The following is a 23,256-nucleotide window of genomic DNA, read 5'->3' as shown; positions in this document are numbered from 1 at the left end:
ATTTTACATTCCTACCAGATAATGCATGAGGGTTTCAATTTTTCACATCCCTGTCAACATTTGTAATTGTTCATATTTTTGATTATAGCCATCCTAGTGGGTGTGATATGGTATCTCATTGTGGTTTTGATTTGCATTTGCTAATGACTAATGATGTTGAACAACTTTTTTTTTTTTTTTGTCTTTTTTGTTGTTGTTGTTGTTGCTATTTCTTGGGCCGCTCCCGCGGCATATGGAGGTTCCCAGGCTAGGGGTTGAATCGGAGCTGTAGCCACCGGCCTACGCCAGAGCCACAGCAACGCGGGATCCGAGCCGCGTCTGCAGCCTACACCACAGCTCACGGCAACGCCGGATCGTTAACCCACTGAGCAAGGGCAGGGATCGAACCCGCAACCTCATGGTTCCTAGTCGATTCGTTAACCCGTTAACCACTGCGCCACGACGGGAACTCCTGAACAACTTTTTTTTAGGCCACGCCTGCGGCATAGGGAAGCTCCTGAGCCGGGAATCAAATCCAAAATGCAGCTGCAATTTACACGACAAATGTGGCTAAGCCTGATCCTTAATGTACTGTAGCACAGCAAGAACTCAGATATGGAACATCATTTCATGAGCCTATTAGCCATTTTCCTATTAATCAAGCTACTAGAACCTATTCTATAATTGAGCTACTACTTTCTGTTTTTACTGATTTGCCTTTTTTAGAATTGGGCTAAATGTTCTTATTCAAGCTTTCCAATTTCTATTTAGAATAACTAGAATTAATAGAGTTTCTAATTATTACATTTTCTAACTTAAGCTTTCTGCTAAGAGAGACACTATTGACCATAATTTCTTTGGAAACAAACTTGCTCATAGTAGAAATTTGGCAGATTACTTCTTTACTTAATCTAATTTGGAAGAATTCTTTACACCTGTGTTAAGTAGTGTGCAAAGAAGAAAACCAGGGCTTCTTACCCATGATCCTTTTTCAGTGTTTCCACAGCACACAACAATTCAACAATCTGAGCTCTAAGTTCATCCAGGGAATTCTTTTTCCCATCATCTGTTTCTACTTTGGTTGTGATTTCTAATGGAGTTAGTAAAGCGGCCGTATTTGATTTGGAAGCACTTGAAGGTGTTGAAAGGTACGCAGATGGCTGAAAATATATAATAAACAGAAAACTTTTATTTTACTTGTACTTATATTTAAGTTCTAAAGATTTTTACTGCAAGGAGATAAATAACTGAAGCAATATTTTCAAGGTAAATGATAAACTTGAAAATTCAAAAAGCAGTTTGATGTTCATAATGGGAAAAACCACCAAACAATCAAAGAATAAACTTGCAATCACAGGTTTTTGGGAGAAATGTGAAGAGAAGGGAGAAAATCCATTAGATTTATTTCATGGTTTGCCTAGTGGATTATCTAGAGGCAAGACTATGTCAGTATTATTAAAGATACCGCTTTGGTCCTTCATCTTACATAACTGTTACTTAGAACAGCCGAAGAACTCCACTTAAAATAATTGTGAAGGATTTATTGAGTCCATTTTAAAAAGAGGTATTAAAATGAATCCATAGCCTGACACGCTTTTACTATTTTACTTAGGTAACAGCAAGTGAAATTCCAACTGTTGACAGCTGACAGAATCAGATTAAGTGCATCTGATAAACTGGAATAGTAGTCAAATGCCCTGAAATGAATTTGAGGAAGAAGCATGATTTTCTCAAATATAAGATATGTGTCAGTTGTGGTAATAATATCTTAAATTAAAATGGCAAGGGTTTAGAGAAGACTTTCACCACCAAGGACCAGTTTCACTCCTGGGTCTGGGAACTGAGATCTCACATCAAGCCTCCTACATGCCACAGCCAAAAAAAGGAAGAAAAAAATGAAGGGAGGGAGGGAAAGAAGGAGAGAGGAACAGAGAAAGAGGGAAAGAGAGAAAGAATGAGAGAGAAAGAAAAAAGGAAAGAATGAAAGAGAGAAAGACAGAAAGACCTTAATACCATGTAATAGATGGAAGAATCTATGTATTCTATCGTTCATTCCAATGTGTATTTAGTGCTTATTACGGTACCAATCACCAAACTATGCAAGGAGTAAAAAAGTGATGGCTTCTGACCTAAAGAGTGCATGGGAAATTAAACAAATGTATATAGATCTGTGCCTTAAAAAATATGCAACATATAACACTTGTATTACTTTAAATAATGTAACTCCTCTAAAAAATGATCTACAGAGAATGATGTTACTTAAATTTAGCAGGAATTATTTTATTTAGTTTTAGTAGGAATTATTGTATTTCTTGAAAGAAGAAATAATTCTTCCTGGACACTTGAATTCCACAATTTTGATGTCAAAAAAAAAAAAAAAAAAAAAAAAAAACCCTCTAAAAATTATACATATCGTAGACCACAATGCACCTCACCTTTGGAGAGAAGCATGAATCCTTTTTAAATTCAGATGGCTTTACTTTGGCACTATCATCTTCTTTTGGTAACTTCAAAGTCTTTTCTGGGCTTTGAGTTGGCTGAATTTTTTTTTTTTTTTTTTTTTTTTAATCAAGAAACAGAAAACACCAAAGAAAGAAAAGGAAGTAAGCATCTGGATAATAAAGTAACTTTTACCACTGTTTACATCAGCTACTGCTCTAGATATTCCTTTGCTGAGATGTTACATAATTTCACGCTACATAACATATTTGCATATCTTGAGGGCAGAAAAACAGCTTACTGATTAGCAACAAAAATGTTCTCTACTTGGGTAATTTAAAAGCATACAAGTGCACAAGAGCTAATATATTAACACAAAGCACTACTAGTGTCCTGAGCAATGCATAGAAAGCATGAAAAGAAGATACACATCTAGAGACCCATTCTTTCCTAAAGAGACTATGTATCACTCAATTCTAATTACTGTCCTTCCGTGAGTAGATTACACAGGTGCCCTGTCCCCCTCTGACACTGTGTTCTGCGGTTATGGTCTTTAGACAACTCTATTTTTGATTCTGCAACCTTCCATCCAAGCCCTGTTGAAATGAACAGGTCTTGTTCCCCGTATCTCTTAAATACCACCACCCCTTGCCCACTTGAGTATAGCTATCTTCCTAATTTTTAAACTTTGGCAGAGCTGTAAATCCTCTCTCATTCTTCTCTTAAGGAGGACTGGATTTGCTAAACCCTCTGTGTTTTACAACAGTAAATGCAACTCACAGAATGTCCACCATTGAAGCGGCCAGGCAATCTTCTTCCAGGCATCTTCGGTCTATTTGCAGTGAGATGTAGCAAGTTTTCTGATGAAGCTATGTCATCAAAATTTACAAGATCTGGAGAATAAAAGTAAACATATCTATTAAGAGCTGCATATTGTAAAAGGTAAAAAAAGAATGTTTCTGGATTTTTAACAAACCATAAAATTAAAAGGGTACTACTAACACTCACAAGTGGACTTGTGCTTTTCATATGCATTTGGAAAACAACACTCACCCTTGAAAACTAACATCCTCTTTATCTCATACACTTGATATAGTAACAATATAAAATTCATGTTTCTAACAGAGACTTAGACTGCAATAAAATTTCTTACTGGAAGATATAAATCTGCACCATAAGTTGTAGTAGTATGAAAAAGTGGTCATCTTAAACTCATGTTTTTAAAAGGAACATGATCTACTTTCTCAACTCAGAATTAATTACAATATGTCAGAAAATTAACATATTTGTTTTAAATTTAAACTAATATCATTATTTTTAAAACTCGATTATATCCAGGACTCTTCTGCTTTCCAACTGCATTTCCTAATGTGAAGTGAGAGCATAATTTGATGTGTTTTTAATCTATGTACATATTTATGTGCACAGTATAATGTAGCTGGGACTCAGCCTGTTTAGAGTTCACTGCACTTCTGCTTTGACATTATCAAGTGCAGGAATCATACGATAGTTATAAATCTAAGGCAAATCAGATTCTAAGGGAAAATGCTCCATAAATCATCCATTTGCTTCTCCACCATCAAAGGCTGGCTTACCTTGAGCCAATAATTCAAGTTTAAAGGCCAAATCTAGGTGGTTTGTGTCTCTGAAACAATGGTCTATAATACCCTTGCTTTTTCTAGAAGCAGCAGCCCAGAAAACCTTGCTAGAGTTGATCTTTAATTCTAAAGCCCAGATATCTATAAAGTGATATAAGAATCGTAAAGGTAACTCCAGACACTTTCACTACCATTACAATCTTCCTTTGGCCCAGATTCCAAATTAAGGCTAATTAATCACGGTCAATAGGCATCACTCATTATGGCAGCAGATACCTTTGGCCTTATTCTTCCAGGTATGGAATCACTATTCACCTTGCCACTGTCCGGAAGTTTATGCCTTCTTTCCAATATTTAAATGTCCAAACCTAAAGACTTTTTTTTTTTTCTTTTCTTTTTAGGGCCACACTCTCGGCATATGGAGGTTCCCAGGCTAGGGGTCAAATCAGAGCTACAGCTGCCAGCCTACACCACAGGCACAGCAATGAAGGATCTGAGCTGCGTCTGCGACCTACACCACAGCTCACGGCAACACTAGATCCTTAACCCACTGAGCAAGGCCAGGGATTGGAACCCACAACCTAGTCGGATTCATTTCCGCTGTGCCACAACGGGAACTCCAAGAAATTGTTATTTCTTAAGAGAAATCTAAAGATACTTATCACTGTCCTCAAAGTTTATTCATCAATTTTCATATTAAAATTAATTTTTATAGAGAATTTTTTTAAAGGGATGGAGGATACAAAGGTAACCAGGAAGAGGTTAATGTATTTTGTGACAATGCTAGGTATCTGCTGATCTCTGTTAATTCTTTTCCATCTTCATGTTCTGGGATTACTTTGTGTGTTCCATCTTGGATATAGTCACTAGGCTAGTACATTACAACAGGCAGTTTAATGTGCTTGGTTTAATTTTTGTCTTGAGTTGTTTGATAACTGCCTATAAATAACTATAATATACAACAAATCACACTAAGAGACACAGTGGCTTTAGTGGAAAATGCATTATGTAATGTGAACATCCTCATTTTTGTTAGTGTCATAAACAAAGAAAATAATATTTTAAAAGATATTTAAAATATGCTATAGTTTGAAGAGTTTAAAAATTGCTTTTAACATTGATAAATGTTTAGTGACAACCTAAAAGACCCCTGAAAAATACAATCCAATCATTTTGGCCTGTGGAGATTATTTTCAAATGCATATTTAAGCAACTTGCAAAAGGAAAAAGAAACAAAGAAAAACATAGGAAGAGATGAAGATAAATGAAATTTTAAAAGATAAATAAAAAGAAGGTTTACAAAATTATATACCATGCTCATGTAAAAATGCCTTCTCTATGTCCAGTCTGGGGCTACAACACCCAGACAAGTAATTTTACTTTTCTAAAACTCTCTCAGGTCCTCCATTGAAGCCCATCAGGCTAGTAAAATAGAACAGTGCACATTCTGGACTCATGATATATTTGAATACTTTAAGATTTAGCTGAAAGTGCTATCAATGGATTTAGTATATTTTACACACGGCATAAAATGCATGACAATCATGTAACTCCTGCAATCACATTGTCACTCTGCCAGCCATTTAATTTTTACACACTGACGAAGACATGGAATTTTTAAAAAACAAAACAAAATATCAAATTTTGGGAGAAAAATACACTGACATTTATGGTTTTCAATTTTCAAAAAACTTTTATCAAAAGAATATTTTAAATTAACTAATCAAGAAAATTTTTCCAATATGAGTTTTATTTTGTTTTAAAATGGAAAAACCAAAAGGGTTAGAAGAGACAGACAAACATGTACACTTCAGTAAAATTACAAAGAAAAATCGATGTGCACCACCTATTTATATTGAATATATTATTTTGATTTCTTTTATAAATTGTCATCTTACCAAAATGGAGAAAGGTAGGATAATTTCCTGACACGTAAGAAGGGAAACATGGCAAACAGGCTAGGAAACAAAATCTGGAAAGAAAAGTCAAGGATAGGAATGTCTAGAAAAAAGACTCAACCAAAAAAATTATTTTACAAAGCAGGAAAAAGGAACAGTTGCAGAATGAACAGAACCATTTCAAAGTTTAGTAGATATCACAGTTTATCTGAATTTACATTAAGATGTGTACTAGATTTTTTTCTTTTGTCTTTGAAAAGGAAAAGATATGATTAGTATTAATTTCAATATACATTAAACTAGAAAGAAGCCTTTTCAAAATTACTCACTGAAGATTAAGACAGCTTCTAAAAGGATGTTTTAGTATGAAAATTAGAGTTCAGAGTAATAAACATATCTACAACTCATTGATATATCTGAAATTAACCACCTTTTAGTCAAGTTTTAGTCCTCAGAACAAAACAGTATTTACAATAAAAGAGGCAATTTTAATTCTGGTATGGTACAATAAAAAAAAAAAAAAAAAGACCTAATATTATTTTTAACTATCTCACTATAAAAACACAACTCAATACAACACTTAAAATCTCCTACATATATAAATAAGAATTCAATAATGTCTTATGTGATACTCTATAATGATATTATCAAGGAAATAATAAAAATTTTAATCTCTGCTGTTATTTCCCAGGTAAATTCTATATTTTGGGTCATAGTGTTTTGTTTTCTTTGAGTCCAAGTTTAGATACATGCTCACTTTTTATATTTTTTTGAATGTCTGCCACTTAACAGGCAGACATACAAAAAAACTCACCATAAATTCTTTCTGGAAGAAATAAATGAATAAATATTGGGAAATTAATTTGAACAAACAGAACTGAAGAGAATGTGGCCCTATTTAACGATGAAGGCTTTCAGATCAAGTAATGCATATATCTCTAAAATGCCCTTTAACTTGAGAATTTATCACAGAAAGATGATCAAAAAGGATAATACACTACATTCTAAGACTACTTTATCAACGGTGCTTTCCCAATGAAGTAGCTCTGTTTTCACTACATTTTCTATCTTGCATTTTAAAACTAACTGTAAACCAATTTTACTTCCTGAAAAATTTACCATTTTAGAAATATTTAGACCATGTGAACGTTAAAATTAACCTGCAGTACAGTGTAATTATCCTAAATCAATTTCTGGTGGAAAAAGAGGAAAAAAATTAAAACATGTTCTAACAGCTTTGTAATTGTACTACTATCCTTGCTCATATATGAGAATATGGAGGGACTTAAAAAAAAAAAAAAAGGCAAATTGAAACAAACTGAGTGTTCCAGGAATGTTTTTTCTTATATGAACAAAGATTCTATATTTATATACATAAACATATATGTTTAAATATAACTTTATATTCAAGAAAATCATATCTAAGAGTAGGGACAGGAATTTACACCCATTGATAGATAAGAGCAGAAATAGAATGAGATGGGATTAACAAAGGAGGATGGGGAGAAGGGAAATTACATTTTATAACAACTTCCATATCAGGTATTCCAACAGATATCACAGATATAATGGATCATTCAATTGTTAGGTGAGAAAATATAAAACATGCCAATGACTGATTAGCTAATAATTAAAAACCCACATTTTTTTTTAAAACAGAAAATAAGGAATAGCCTCAGAGTTGAGATTTGAGATATAAGCTATTTACTATCAGCAGCTATACCTTTTATCTTAGCATACTTACTTGAGGCCAAAACACTATTGCAAATACACACTTCCCTCAGTAAATATTTGCTACTTAATATGAAATCAATTTCCAAAATGCATATTTTCTGAACTTTACAGGAGGTAAGTACAGTACACCAAAGGCAGTCTGATAGTGGAGGATACAAAGACTGCAGCTTGGACGTTAACTATTAGGTTTTTTATCTTAAAAGTCTCAGCATCTCTGAATTACTTCCTAATTCACTTCAACAACATCGTGCCCCACTCCCCCCAGAAACTAGAAATTGTCAAACCCTGTTCTACAATAATGGCAATGGATATAAGACAAGAATTTGGACCAAAAAACGAAGGAAAAAAACTTCTCAACCACCAGTAGTTTGACACTGTTACATGTTATTTGGGAATATAGCAAAGTAAACAAAGCTTGCTGGTGATCATAAACAGTAAAAGTTTTGAAAGAAAGTGAAAATGTGTTTTAATTTACTTAAATTTTATAATTTCCATGACTTGCGGCAACTAAATAATAATACAAAGTAACAGAAAAATACAGAAAAAAATAATTTCTAAATATTATTCTTTCAGCTTCCAAAGAGACTTACTAAAATTAAGACTTCTGTGAAAAAGACTGCAGAAAAATATGGAAATTTAAAAGATAATACCTATGGATTTTTGATTTCCAAAGTTAAAATTGTACACTTGGGATACACTAGGAGTTAGGGGTTGGCAGATGCAAACTCTTTCATTTGGAGTAGATAAGCAATGAGATCCTCCTGGAAAGCACAGGGAACTATATCTAATCACTTGTGATGGAACATGATGGAGGATAATGTGAGAAAAAGAATGTGTGTATATGTGTAACTGGGTCACTCTGCTGTATAGGAGAATTGACAGAACACTGTAAAGCAACTATAACAATTTTTTTTTTTTTAAGTGTGCACTTAATTTTTTATCCCAACTATTACCTTTTCAGGGGTTTTTTTTGTTTGTTTGTTTGTCTTTTCTATGGCTGCACCCGTGGCATTTGGAGATTCCCAGGCTAGGGGTCTAACTGGAGCTGTAGCTGCTGGCCTACACCACTGCCACAGCAATGCGGGATCCAAGCTGCGTCTGTGACCTACACCACAGCTCATGGCAACGTGGGATCCTTAACCCACTGAGCAAGGCCAGGGATCGAACCCTCAACCTCATGGTTCCTAGTCGGATTCATTAACCACTGAGCCACAACGGGAACTCCTTTTTTTTCTTAAAGAATTTTATTTATTTATTTTTCTTGGTGGAACCCACGGCATGCGGAAGTTTTCAGGCCACGGACTGAACCGTGCCACAGCAGTGACAATGCCAGATCCTTAACTCACTGACCACCAGGAAACTTCCTCCAACTGCCACTTTTGAAAACATATTTCTAGTTATATTTTAAATCAAACAGAAAACTGTAAGAACTGATAGAATTAAATTTTTTACCACTAACCTCAAAATAAAATTTAAAGGATATTTTTTTAAATGCATAAAGGAGTCCCCCTGGTGGCTCAGTGGGTTAAAAACCCAACATAGTGTCCATGAGGGTACAGGTTCAATCCCTGGCCTCACTCAGTGGGTTAAGAATCTGGCATTGCTGTAAGCTGTGCTATAGGTTACAAACGAGGCTTAGATCTGATATTGCTGTGATGTAGGCCTGCAGCTGCAGTTCTGATTTAATCCCTAGCTAGGTACTTTCATATGCCCAAAGTGAGGCAGTAAAAAGAAAAACAAAACCAAAACCAAACTGAAGGAGGCCATGCTTAGGCCAGAGCTTCTATACTGGCAAACTAAAGAGAAGGAAGAAAAATAAAGTCACCTAAAAAAATATGAAAGGTAATAAGGAGCACAATTTACAATGCTGTGACAAATAAACCTTAGTGTGACTGCCCTTGAAGTTTAAATGTAAAGAAATGCTAACACTGAAGCTAAAAAATAAAATAAGACATTAAATTTTTTTCAAAGAAAATCACAGAGAACTTTATATAAAGGAGATTTAAAGAGTTCTCTTTTGGTTTATGTGATCTTGAACATTTGCTGTGTCTGAAGCTTACTTTATTTAGATGCAAAATAAGAGGATATGGCATCTATTTCAGTGTGCACTGATAATCTGAGTCAGTATTAATATAAGATATCTAAGAAAATGCTTTAAAAATGCTTTAAGGGAATTCCTGTCGTGATGCAGCAGAAACAAATCCAACTAGGAACCATGAGGTTGTTGTGGGTTTGATCCCTGGCCTCGCTCAGCGTGGGTTAAGGATCCGGCACTGCCATGAGCTGTGGTGTAGGTCACAGACGCAGCTTGGATCTGGCATTGTTGTGGCTGTGGTCTACGCTGGCAGCTACAGCTCCGATTCAACCACTAGCCTGGGAACTTTCATATGCTGCAGGTGCAACCCTAAAAAGCAAAAAACATAAAAACAGACAAAAAATGCTTTAAGTGCTTTTTAATGCTTTAAAAACTAAAAATGAATACAAAGTGCTATACAATAACTACCACAAGGTAATGATTATGGGATTTTTTTTTTTTTTTTTTTTTTTTTTTTGTCTTTTGCCTTTTTGTTGTTGTTGTTGTTGTTGTTGTTATTGTTGCTATTTCTTTGGGCTGCTCCAGCGGCATATGGAGGTTCCCAGGCTAGGGGTTGAATCGGAGCTGTAGCCACCGGCCTACGCCAGAGCCACAGCAACGCTGGATCCGAGCCATGTCTGCAACCTACACCACAGCTCACGGCAACGCCAGATCGTTAACCCACTGAGCAAGGGCAGGGATCGAACCCGCAACCTCATGGTTCCTAGTCGGATTCGTTAACCACTGCGCCACGACGGGAACTCCTGATTGTGGGATGTTTTTAAAAGTGAGACCTTTGTCAAGATTTCTCTGTTTCAAGTTTTCCCTTTTACAACTCAAAAGTATAAAAGATTAGGAGACAAAGATGATTAAAGGGATGAAAAAACAGTTCTAAAACTTAAGGAACAATATTTAGCTATAGAAGTAAAGCCTATCAATATATATTTATATCTATATATGGGGGGAACCAAGGGGAGGGGGTCATAAAACGCCTATTTTCTAGAACTGGGGAAAAAAAAGTATTTTTAGATTTAAATGGAGAAATAAAAATAGCCTTCTTAAACATAATCTAGTGTGGGCACTGAAACTTTACTTTTTAAACTTTTTTAAACTTTAAAAACTAAAAGGTGCTCGTATTTACTTAAGTCAGATGGTATGGTCATTCCACTATAAAAGGATAGAATGTTAAATGGCTCATCTTTTAATGTCCATCTCAGTCTTCTGACCAGTAAGAAAGCTTATACAAACCATAAATATTTTACCCATTTATATTCTTTCAGTTTCATTTTTCTATTTTGGCTTCAGAGATTTCAAACAAATTTTAATTAATTTCCACTGTATCTACTGACACACAAATGATATATACAGATGTCTTATTTTAAATAGTTTCTAAAAACTATATTTTCCAATGTTTTATGCACCATCTTTCCACATTAACTTACCTGTTTCTTTAGAGCTCCTAACTGTAAATGAATCTAGGTCTACTGATTTTGGTCTAAGTGGTAACTGTTCAGAATCTAGCTTTGGTTTCGATACTGGCTCAGTTTCAAATTTTGATAAAATGGTAGAAACATCTCCATTAATCCTGAAATGAGAAAATCAAACACATAAGACAATCATTTGTATGTAAAGCATGACCATCTTTTAATTTTTAACACTGTGATTTAATGACACTAAAAATGTTGTAACATACCAATGATTTTTCTTTCTTGTCTATAAAATTATTTCCACAAACAGAAACCTCTAAGACCAATCTTAATAAAATCAGAAAATGTAAAACAGGTTAACCTGAGTATAGTCACCTAGTGCAATTTTAAGATTAACATTTAACAAAGATTATAGTCTATACAAAAAATATGAAAAGCAAATACTTTAAAAATTACTTTGAGATATAGAAAGGTAGCAGAGTCAATTATGTCAAAGGCAAGTAAATCAATAAACTAACATAAAATTAGATAATACTTACTTGGCTACAGGAGGTGGTGGAGGAACCGGTTTTTCAGGTCGCCTTGGGTATGCTGTTCCAGAAGACCTCAATAAATTATTGGCTTTGGTGGGTGGAGTAGGCTTCTTGGGTGGGACTTGTGGAGCAGCTGGTTTAGAAGGTTTCTGTTCCGGCCCTGATTTTTCATCTGATTATTTAAAAATATTTAGTGAGTTACTATCAGAACTCTAGGTTTTCTTAATTCTTAAAGCTATTATCAGGCTGGAAAAGTGTGAAACAGAAAGAGACATTACTCATATGTGTGTGTACTGTTTTATCTGTTTTACAGTTCTAATTTAATAATCCTAAATACCTTTTTAAAAACTCTGCTTTGGTGGGAAGGGGGACTGCTAATAAGCTTCTGATCAACAAATAATCCTGGGAATTCCCATCATGGTGCAGAGGAAACAAATCTGACTAGGAACCATGAGGTTGCAGGTTCGATCCCTGGCCTTGCTCAGTGGGTTATGGATCTGGCATCACTGTGAGCTTGGATCTGGCATTGCTGTATCTCTGGTGTAGGCCAGCAGCAACAGCTCCGATTAGACCCCTAGCCTGGGAATCTCCACATGCAGCTGGTGCGGCCCTAAAAGGACAATAGACAAAAAAAAAAAAAAAAAGGCACAATTCTATACATAATGACATCTCAGTTCCTTAAAGGAACTAAGAGGAAGTATTAAATCTGACACATGTGCACACATATGAAATTATTCATGATCCAACAGTCAGCAAAAAGGTATTATAAGGCACATATGCAAAAATAAGAAACTCCTAAGAGCAATACTGAGTACTTTCCAAAATTTACAAGGTCTTTGAAAAGAATGTCTATCACAGGACCACAAATAATCTCATGAGATTTCTTAACAATCAGAAACTGATTATGAATCTTAAACAAACATTGCAGGCCATGGGTAAACTCCTTGTTCAAAATTACAGATTTCATTTAATCACAATGAAAATACAAAATACCATTGTTTCAGTTTTATTATTTATGCACAGCTTTCTTGGATTATTTGAAAATAAACCCTAATCATGATTTGGTACAAAAATCCATTTTTATATGGCCTCAAACTATACAAAACATCATATAATTACACCACCAGGAGTGAGAGCCAAAACTCCCCAATTCTAACTATAAATGGATAGAGTCATCAGTATCAGAGTTATAACAATCAGGGTTATAATCATGTAAGTTTAATAGACCTAAATTTCTAAAAAATATTAAAGGATATTTGATATAAAACATCAGGGAAAATGTTAAATGATAAATTAAATAGAAGTTCCCTGATCAAATGAACATAACAGATACATAAACAACTTGAAATCAATTCAATTCTCAGATTAGAATAAAACAAAAGAATACATTTAATATTGATGGAAGTCAAAGGTGAAAAAAACAGTATTTGCCATTCCTGGAATACCCATGACTAAATCAATGACTGTATGTTGATTTCTTATGTAATCAATAGATGGTGGCAATAAATCCAGTTTGAGTACTGGATTTATTTATTTTTATTGAGGTAAAATTTACGTAACACAAAATTAACCATTGTAAAGTGAATAATTCAGTGCTATTTAGTATATTCACATTATGCAACCACCACCTCTACCTAACTCCCAAATCCTTTTATCACCCGAAAAGAAAATTCTGTTCCCATTAATCAGTCACTCCCCACTCCCTCCCCTACCTAGGCCCTGGCAACCACTAGGGCTACCAGGGGTCCGATTTCTCCACATCTTCGCTAATACTTGTTATTTTCAATTTTTATTTTTATTACAGACATCCTAGTAAGTGTGAAGTTGTTTGCATTTCTAATGACAGAGGACTTGTCATATCCTTCTTAGTCATTTGAGCTCAGTACCCTTTAACAAGTTTTAACACATGAATCTTCATTTTAATTCCACAGCAATGTAAACTATATTACAGTAAGGTACTAGAGTATACAACACTTTAAAAGCATACTTTCAACACTGATCTCCAAATCACTGTGTAATATAGGAATACTGATTTGAGAATCCACAGCCAGGGAGTTCCCGTTGTGGCACAGCGGAAATGAATCTGACTAGTATCCAGGAGGATGCAGGTTTGATCCCTGGCTTCACTCAATGGGTAAAGGATCCGGCGTTGCCATGAGCTGTACTGTAGGTTGCAGACACGGCTTGGACTCTGCATTGCTGCAGCCATGGTATAGGCCAGCAGCTACCGCTCCCATTTGACCCCTAGCCTGGGAACTTTTGTGGGTGTGGCCCTAAAAAGAAAAAAAAAAAAAAAAAGAATCCATAGCCAGTATATGAATTGGAAAATACACACCTTTTGAAATTGAAAATAAATTTCGATTTTTACAAAGTTTTTTACTGTTTACAGTTTAAGCATTCTTTTTACTGACTCACAGGACTTCTATTTCACACAGTATGCTGAAAGACGTACCAAACCAACTATTTTGCCACTTTAGAACTCAATAGAGGGAAAAAATATCTTTTAAGAACAAGGAGAAAAGAAAATGTTTTCCAACAAACAAGACATGTTCCATCATTATGTCTTCCATAAAGGAAATTCTAAAATACATGTGTGTATTTTTGGCAAAGAACACGAAATGCAAAGAAAGCAATGGATGTGAATAAATTCAGCCATGCACTGACTGGGCATCAGCAGCAGACCGTGGCTGAAGCCATGAGCCTTTGTATACACGACTGCCCAAAGAATCAAGAATAAGACAACAAAAGATTCAACTCTGATAGTCCTTATTAATCTCTAATCCACTGAATGAGTGAATGAACTAATGACACTAGTGGACCTTTGGGTAGGAACCGGCAGCAGCCACACGACCTTCTGCTACAGACAAAGGCTTATGTGGAAAGTGGAGCCCCACACTTTTTTTAAAGAGATCAGGTGAGAGTCACAATTCAATTTATTGGGGTTCTAAGTCCCAGAAATCAACCAACTGTATCCTCAAAATCTGTAGTCTTATGTGTTAGTAGTGAATTCCTAGCCTATCACTATGTCTTCCCAGGAATAGTAATCTGCTGACCTGTAAGGCTGGGCTAACATCTGTGCCAAATGCACATACCAAAAACCTCCAGAAAGAATGCTTACCTGCACAACAGTCCCCTTCCATTCTGATAACTGGGAAACCAGACTGCCATTATTAACATATTGGTACTTAGCTCCTGCTTGGAGAACATGCTCTGGTTATATTCAGTGCCTTTAGTCCACACTGATATGCTCTTTTATGGACTCCAATGCCTTATGAGGTCTTGCCACTGTGGCTTGTGGGAACATGAACTATTTGTGAATTCTAGATACTGCTTTACCAAATGCTTTCCAGCAGTTACTTCTCCAGCTATGGAAATTTTCCTTTCACATGTGTATAATTCAGTACTCAGCCAAAGCTTCATGGTAAGCCTTACAGAAACCTCTAAGTATTCTATGAGTTCCCTCCATTCTAGCACTCTGTCCCACAAACTACAGCTGCCTTGGCCTTCCTAAGCTCCTATCTCTGGAACACTGGGCTCTGTCTGGCTGCTTCTATACGATAAGCTGGAATACTTTCAGGGCTTGCCTTGCAGGTTTCAGTGATAACCTCCCTCAGTGAAAACAGTCCTATGCTACCTGTTGTATGATGTCTAAAACCACGGTTGCATGCATTTATCCAGTTTTCTAGTTGCTTAATTCAGGAGAGCAAATTCAGTCTCTGTTACTTATCTTTGCCAGGATTTTGAGTAAATGTAGTAAAAATGCATTACCTTCCATTTTGTTTATAAAATCAACTGACTGATGTCAGGAAATATAGAAGGTTACTATCTCAATTTTAACAAAATGCCTTACCTACTTGATGAAGGGGACTGTGAAAGAAATATCAGAATGAACATCATGAAGCCAGTAACATACTTCTTCTAACACTTGGTTCCACATAACTGTATGATGAGCTTTTCATGCAGAACAGACACTATAATCAAGTATTTAAAATAAACTGATCCAGGAGTTCCCGTCGTGGCGCAGCGGTTAACGAATCCGACTAGGAACCATGAGGTTGCGGGTTCGGTCCCTGCCCTTGCTCAGTGGGTTAACGATCCAGCGTTGCTGTGAGCTGTGGTATAGGTTGCAGACGCGGCTCGGATCCCGAGTTGCTGTGGCTCTGGCGTAGGCCAGTGGCTGTAGCTCCGATTCGACCCCTAGCCTGGGAATCTCCATGTGCCGCAGGAGCGGCCCAAAGAAATAGCAAAAAGACAAAAAAAAAAAAAAAAAAAACTGATCCAAGAGTTGGACCTAATAATACCTGTATCACAAAGCACTGATCTGAGATTAAGAAATGCCCTTATTAAGTATAAACTGTTTTTACATTATAAATTTTTAAGTATCAAATGTAAAAAAAAAAGCTGGGGAGGAGGATATAAAAAACTTTCCACACTGAGCAAAGATGATGAGAAAGAGATAAAGCTATGAAGGTGCATATTATTCAGGGTCAAGAGCGTGGCTGATACATTTACTGAATGAAAAGAACAGAAGATGATATTATAGCAGCTTTATTCATAATGCCAAAGCCTAAAAGCAACCAAGACATCCTTCAGTAGGTGAAATGGATAATCTATGATGCATCCAGACACTGGACAATTAACACAACACTAAAAAGAAACAACTATTAAACCATGAAAAGGTGGGGAGAAAACTTAAATGCACATTACAAAGTGAAAGAAGCCAATGTGAAAAAGTTACATATCGTATGATTCCAACAATATGACATTCTGAAAAAAGCAAAACTATGAAGAAAAGATGAATGGTGGCTGTCAAGGGTTGAGGAAGGGATGAAAGCACAGAGCACAGAAGAATTTTAGGGAGGCAAGACTATTTTGTATTATTACAAGTATACATTTGTCAAATTATACATCTGTCCAAACTCATAAAATATACAATGCCAGAAATGAACCCTAATGTAAACCATGAACTTTGAGTGATAATGATGTGTCAGTGGAGGGGCACTGATTCTAACAAATGCACCACTGTGCAGGATGCTGACAGTGGGGGAAGCTGTGCATGCGTGGGGGCAGGGAAAGTATGGAAACTCTGTACTTTCTACTCAGTTTTGCTATGAATCCGAAACTTTTCTAAAAAATAGTCTATTAAAAAAAAATGAATCTGGCAACACTGAAAGAGAAGCCAAACAAGGGACTAAAATGACAGAAATCAGTTAAGAGAATAAAGCAACATTTTAAGCAAGAGATAAGGATAGGCAGTACAAACAACGCTGGCAGTAGAAACAAAAGCATTCTGAAACAGTATTCAAGTTTTTGGAAGTATATATAACTTAATCTACTAAACAAAACCACTGCAGATCTTTCTGTATAAAGAGAAGAAGGTATTAACAATAACAAAACAATGTTTTTAAACAAAATACATATGGTATCTTGGAATACCTTTCCAAGTTTACATGACAAATATATGCAGTAAAAATCAAATAATACATAATAAATCACATCCATATTTTAAGTAAGAACTCATTCTTAGAGCTTAGAAAAAATTTTTAATATATTTTAACTGAGACTCTATGAAAGTAAAAAAAAATTTTATTGGAATTTTTATGGAATAGCTGATTTAAAACTACATCCTTACTGAGGTGATGGTTTAACTTTTTCATGAATGTAAACTGCTATCCGTTTGAGTAAAATGTTAATTTCCTATCGATCTTGACAAACTACTCCCTTCCAGAAAACCCCAAGCATTACAAGGTAGATAATGAACACCTGTTAAAAATCAGTATAAACGACTCAGTGTGGAGACATGTTTTTCTTTACAATGACAATGAAAGGAAGAATTATTTTTCTAAAAGTGGAAGAATTTGCCTCACCTTTTTCTTCAGGCTTTATAGGAAAATACTTCTTTTCTGCACCTATCAGCTCAGGCTTTGGAGCTGGGGTGGGGGAGGGAAGTTAATACATTAAAAATATAGCATTAGGACACAAAGAAAATTATTCTAAAAAGCAAAGGTTTAATAATGACACCAGAGGAAAACATGATTTAACAGAATGAACAATATACCAGAATTACTGGGCTCAATATCTCATCCTGTACCTGTCACTATCACCTTGAGCAAATGAAAGCTCTGTGGTCTTGGTTCCTTCTTTATCAAACAAAGGAGTTCACATTCGCTATAATACCACTGCCCAGGACAACCTTCTGTGATGATGGGATCTTCTGTTTGTGTGTGGCCCAATACTGACTATTAAGATTGAAAATGTTGCTACTGAAACAATGGGATTAACTTTTTTATCTTATTTAATTTTAATTAATTTTAAAAGCCCCGTGTGATTAGTGGCGAGAAAGTTTTCAATACCAACTTCTATAAAAATTGCCTTTAACTTATGCTTTCTTTGCTCTGGGATAAGGTTAGCAAATACAAAGCTGAAACTATAAAGGAGGGAGGGACCTGCATTCTTCTAAAAAAGGGCAAATCTTTCAAAGAAAAATAAACTAGACTGCATATTTAGAAATCAGGAATTGGGAGCTAGAACTTATAAAAATAGACAGATTATAAAAATTTAACTAGATATGCCATCACTTATTCAACTGTTTACAAAGAAAAAATAAAACTTTTCTAGTTTGCTTAAACCTTACCACACTCTGAAGGAAGAGTATATAATCATCATTTGTTTGAGATATTAAAAAATGGATTTCAGGAGTTCCCATTGCCACTCAGCGGTAACGACCCCAACCAGTATCCATGAGGATGAAGGTTTGATCCCTGGCCTTGCTCAGTGGGTTAAGGATTCAGTGTTGCCGTGAACTGTGGTGTATGTCACAGATGTGGCTTGGGTCTGGCATGGCTGTGGCTGTGGTGTAGGCGTCTGATTTGACCCCTAGCCTGGGAACTTCCATATGCCATGGGTACGGCCCTAAAAAAAAAGACAAAAAAAAAAAAATGACCTGCATCTGAAAAGGAAGAATAACTTATTAGCTACCTAAATATATTGTTTTCTATATAGATTTAAGCTTAATTTCCTTAACTCAAAATGTCATATAAGAAAAGTATCCAAAACATTTTTACGATTCCTATTTTATAGTTTGTATTTAAAAAAAAAACTGACAGATGCCATGTGAACTCTCCATTTTCTTTCTTTTTTTTTTTTTTTTGGCCTTTTTAGATATTTCTTGGGCCACTCCCGAGGCATATGGAGGTTCCCAGGCTAGGGGTCGAATCGGAGCTGTGGCCACCGGCCTACGCTAAAGCCACAGCAACGCGGGATCCGAGCCGCATCTGCAACCTACACCACAGCTCACGGCAATGCCGGATCGTTAACCCACTGAGCAAGGCCAGGGACGGAACCCGCAACCTCATGGTTCCTAGTTGGATTCATTAACCACTGCGCCACGACGGGAACTCCCATTTTCATATATTTTTAAAAAATTGATAGCACCATATTTAATTTCTGCTAAAAGAAAATCAATGATTTATAGAAGACCCAATTTCATAATTTCAGAACTTAAAAAATATGAAAAATAGCAAACTAAATAATCTATTTCTAACTTACCTGGCCCTTTAGCAGGTGGTGGTGGTTTCTTTGGTTTCTATTAAAATGATAATGGTGAAAACAGTAAAACACATTATTAAATATTTATAGTTAAAGTAAATTCTGATCATAAGCAATCTAAGTTATATAAACATCTCTCCTTATCCAATCCCTGCTAAAAATTATAAAATGATAAGATCCAAACAACTCCACAAAATGTCAGGACAAAAAATGCATATTAGAATAAATGCCTTCTTAATCAAAATTCAAATATTTTAAAAATTATCCGAGTTAGATAAATTTAAAAATATCTTAATGATGAGCAAAACTGTTCTGTCCTGCCTCCCCTATTTTAAGATTCCTAGATACCATTTTACCCCCTTTAACAGCTGAGCTTTTTGGGGGGAAAGATGGGTGGGTGGCAGGGAAAGGGAACGAGACTTTCTTTAAAAAGAAAAGGAGTAGCTAATAAATACATCTAGCCTTTACTCTTGAGTCCTCAGAACCCTCAAAGTGAAGAATAAAGGTACAGGTCTGTTTTTCCTTAATTTATTAAAATTCTCTTGGCTTTATAAGCATTCACTTGTTTTTTGCCTTAATTTTACATCTTAAAAAATTTGAGGCACATTTCTAAGTATGTGACTATGGTTTTTCCAAATTAAAGATGACTGATAATCTATACTGTATAAATACCAAATAAAAGTATTTTTAAAAGGTGTACATTAAGAAGAGTATAGGGAGTGCTTATCGTGGCTCAGCAGAAACAAACCCGACTAGTATCCAAGAGGACATGGTTCACTCCCTTGCCATGCTCAGCCTGGCGGCAGCTACAGCTTCAATTCAACCTCTGGCCTGGGAGCTTCCATACGCTGCGGGTGAGGCCCTTAAAAGATAGGAAAAAAAAGAAAAAGAGAAGAGTATAAAAATGAAGTACACATTGAAGGCTATTTAATCAATAGTGAATGAAATCCAGCAAAAGCTCTCAGATAGCATATGGCTCTTGTAATTTACTGTACAAAGGCCAGAGATTTCTGCATTGGCTTCAATCAAGTATGGTAGACTGTCTTCCTCGGGTATGTCTGTTCTCTGTACAACTCTCGTTCTCTCTAACCTAAAAACACAGTTAGATTCATCCCTCCATAGGCAGAAAAAAGGAGACCAAGCTGTAGAAAAGCAAAAGATCACTGATGACTCAGTCTCACTTTATTCACTGTGAGAAGTGAGACAGATACATTAAATCCTATAAGGAGGAAAAGCCTTCTTCTCACCTTCCTCAAAATGTAATGACAAAATAATAGTGAGATGAAGAGTACCTTAAAAAATTTCAACAAAATTAAATAGACATAATTTCTTACAGTAAAGTACCAATTTGTCTAAACCGTATGGCCAACCTTCTTTCTCTTAGTTATAACACAGTAACAAAGTCTATGGTTACTTTTTAGTTGGGGAAAAAGAAAAATAGGAATAAAGCAAAGAACTGATATATTGTTTTGTTTTTACCATAACTAAACTTTCACCTGATTATATAAATCTGAAACCCTCTCATAAAATTATTCAGTAACTATGCAAAAAACTTGTTTTTTAAGAAATACTGGCAAAGGTTTTTAAATTATTATCATCATTGAAAAAGAAATGCTTACAGGAAAATCCTTATCCAGTTCATTTATCTGAACAGCGAAATTGTCTGGAAATACTCCTTCTTTACCATTAAGTTCACCCTTCCACCAGCCAGCTTCTCCAGTCTCCTAAAATGCAAATTGAAGAATGATGAAAATAACAGGGGCTATCTTTAAATAAGAAAAAAGTTAGCAACAAATAGGAAAATACTGAATTCCATTATTTTTATAAGGAAAAATAAAGACTTTAAACAGACTGCGAGGCCCTCCTAAAATATATGTATATATTTTCCTTCAAACAGCAGTAAAATTAAGTTTAATTGTTTAATAAATCAAATAATTTAAAAATCTAGTTTACAAGGATAAAAACTCAGAGGGTGAGAACAGAAAAAGGAACAGAAACAGAAGAGGAGGGTGTTGCTTAACATTCTTTTCGACACTTTCTATACCAAACATTAATCACATCATTCAAGATAGCTCTCTGTAAGAGACTCACTTCAGATCTTAAGACACGCACAAACTGAAAGTTAGGGGATGGGAAAAAGTGTTACATGCAAATGAAAATGAAAAGAAAGCTGAGGTAGCAATATTTATATCAGACAAAATAGACTTTAAGGCAAAGTGTGTAATAAGAGACAAAGAAGAATATTACATAATGATAAGGTCATCAATCCAACAAAATGATATAACAATTGTAAATATATATGTATCCAAGACTGAAGCACCTAAATACATAAAACAAATGTTAGCAAACATAAAGGGAGAAACTGATAGTGATACACTAATAATAGGGGACTTTAACTCCTCACTTTCATTCAAAATATTAGCATCCAAAATATCAGCAAACCAAGAGAGCTATACAAGGAGGAAAAGACAATCTCTTCAATAAATGGTGTTGGTAAAACTAGACGGCTACAGCAGAAGAATCAAACTGGACTTTCTCACAAACATAAACTCAAAAATGGATTAAGGACTTATATATGAAGTCTGAAACCATAAAACTCCTAGAAGAAAACATAAGCAGTATTTTTTGGATATGTCTCTTCAGGCAAGAGAAACAAAAGCAAAAATAAACAAATGAGACTACATCAAAGTAAAAAGTTTCTGCAGAGTGAAGGAAACAATCAACAAAATGAAAAGGCAGCCTAATGAATGGGATTAGCTGTTTTTAAACATATATCCCATGAGTGGTTAATTTTCAAAATATACAAAATACACAAAGGATTCATACAACTCAGTATCAAAAAGATAAACAACCTGATGGAAAATAAGCACAGAACCTAAACATTTTTCTGAAGAATGGCCAGTGGACACACAAATAGATGTCCAATAGCACTAACCATCAGCAAATCAAAACCACGAGATAACATCTCTGCCATTCAGAATGACAACCTAAAAAGACACAAATAACAAGTGTTGGAGAAGATGTAGAGAAAAAAGAACCCTCCTACACTGCTGGTAAGAATATAAATTGGTTCAACTGCAATGGAAAACAGTATAGAGATGCCTCAAAAAATTAAAAATAGAAGTATCATAATCCATCAACCCACTTCTTGGTATTTTTCTAACAATAGTAACACTAATTCAAAAAGATATATTCACTCCATAATCAATCACTGTGGCATTCTTTAGAACAGTCCAGATATGTAAGCAACCTAAGTGTCTATCAGTAGATGAATAAAGAAGATATATATATATATATAATATTACATATATATATACACACACATATATATATAATATTACTCTGACACTAAAAAGAATAAAATATTGCCGTTTGTGATAAGCATGGACCTCAAGGGTATTATGCTAAGTGAACTAAGTCAGACAAATAGCATAAAATCTCACATATATGTGGAATCTACAAAAGAAATGAACATATAAAATAAAACAGAAACAGACTCATTGATACAGAGGAACAACCAGTGGCTGGCTGCCAGGGAAGGGTTGAGGGGAAGAGTGAAAGAGGTGAGGGTACAAATCTCCAGTCACAAAATAAATGAGTCAAGGGGATGAAGTGTCCAACATGGGGAATGCAGTCAATAATACTGCAATAACTCTGCATGGTGACAGAAATATCAATGATATCTAGAAATAATAAATGTAGAAAAACATCAAATCAATATGCTGTGTACTTGGAACTAACATACAGTGTTGTTAGGTTAATTATACTTCAATAAAAAGTTCCCATTACATACACTAAATCTGTTAAGTCAATTTAAAACATTGGGAGAAACTTCAAAAATTACTTTAAAGGATTATATAGCAAAAACAAATACTTACAGTGTACTATTACAAATAGTTATTACAGGATTCTGCCCATACCCCAGTACTACTGGGTTTTCTTTTTCCTTAATTCATTCCAAGTTGTTGATGGACATTAAAGCTGTTTCCCTATTTTTATTCTTTTTATTCTTATATTACAAACAAT

General features: G+C 35.1%; 1 protein-coding gene across 2 annotated transcripts in view; it reads right to left on the bottom strand.

Annotated features, from left to right (window-relative positions):
- CD2AP (CD2 associated protein) overlaps positions 1–23,256 on the bottom strand; it is a 113,590-nt gene that overhangs the window by 10,129 nt on the left and 80,205 nt on the right. For both annotated transcript variants that reach the window (XM_021098031.2, NM_001317083.1), the window contains exons 9-16: positions 20,850–20,954; positions 19,231–19,267; positions 17,550–17,612; positions 11,689–11,854; positions 11,165–11,307; positions 3,199–3,311; positions 2,415–2,516; positions 958–1,139 (exon numbers count right to left, since the gene is read on the bottom strand). In XM_021098031.2, coding sequence (XP_020953690.1) covers positions 958–1,139; positions 2,415–2,516; positions 3,199–3,311; positions 11,165–11,307; positions 11,689–11,854; positions 17,550–17,612; positions 19,231–19,267; positions 20,850–20,954 — 911 coding nt within the window. The remainder of the gene's footprint in view (positions 1–957; positions 1,140–2,414; positions 2,517–3,198; positions 3,312–11,164; positions 11,308–11,688; positions 11,855–17,549; positions 17,613–19,230; positions 19,268–20,849; positions 20,955–23,256) is intronic.

The sequence above is a fragment of the Sus scrofa genome, chromosome 7 (assembly GCF_054392235.1).
Source record: "Sus scrofa isolate SSC_HxYL_T2T_F1_AM1 chromosome 7, Sscrofa_HxYL_maternal_Yorkshire_Landrace_v2.0, whole genome shotgun sequence".
Lineage (NCBI taxonomy): Eukaryota > Metazoa > Chordata > Mammalia > Artiodactyla > Suidae > Sus > Sus scrofa.
This window is presented reverse-complemented; position numbering and strand designations above follow the sequence as displayed.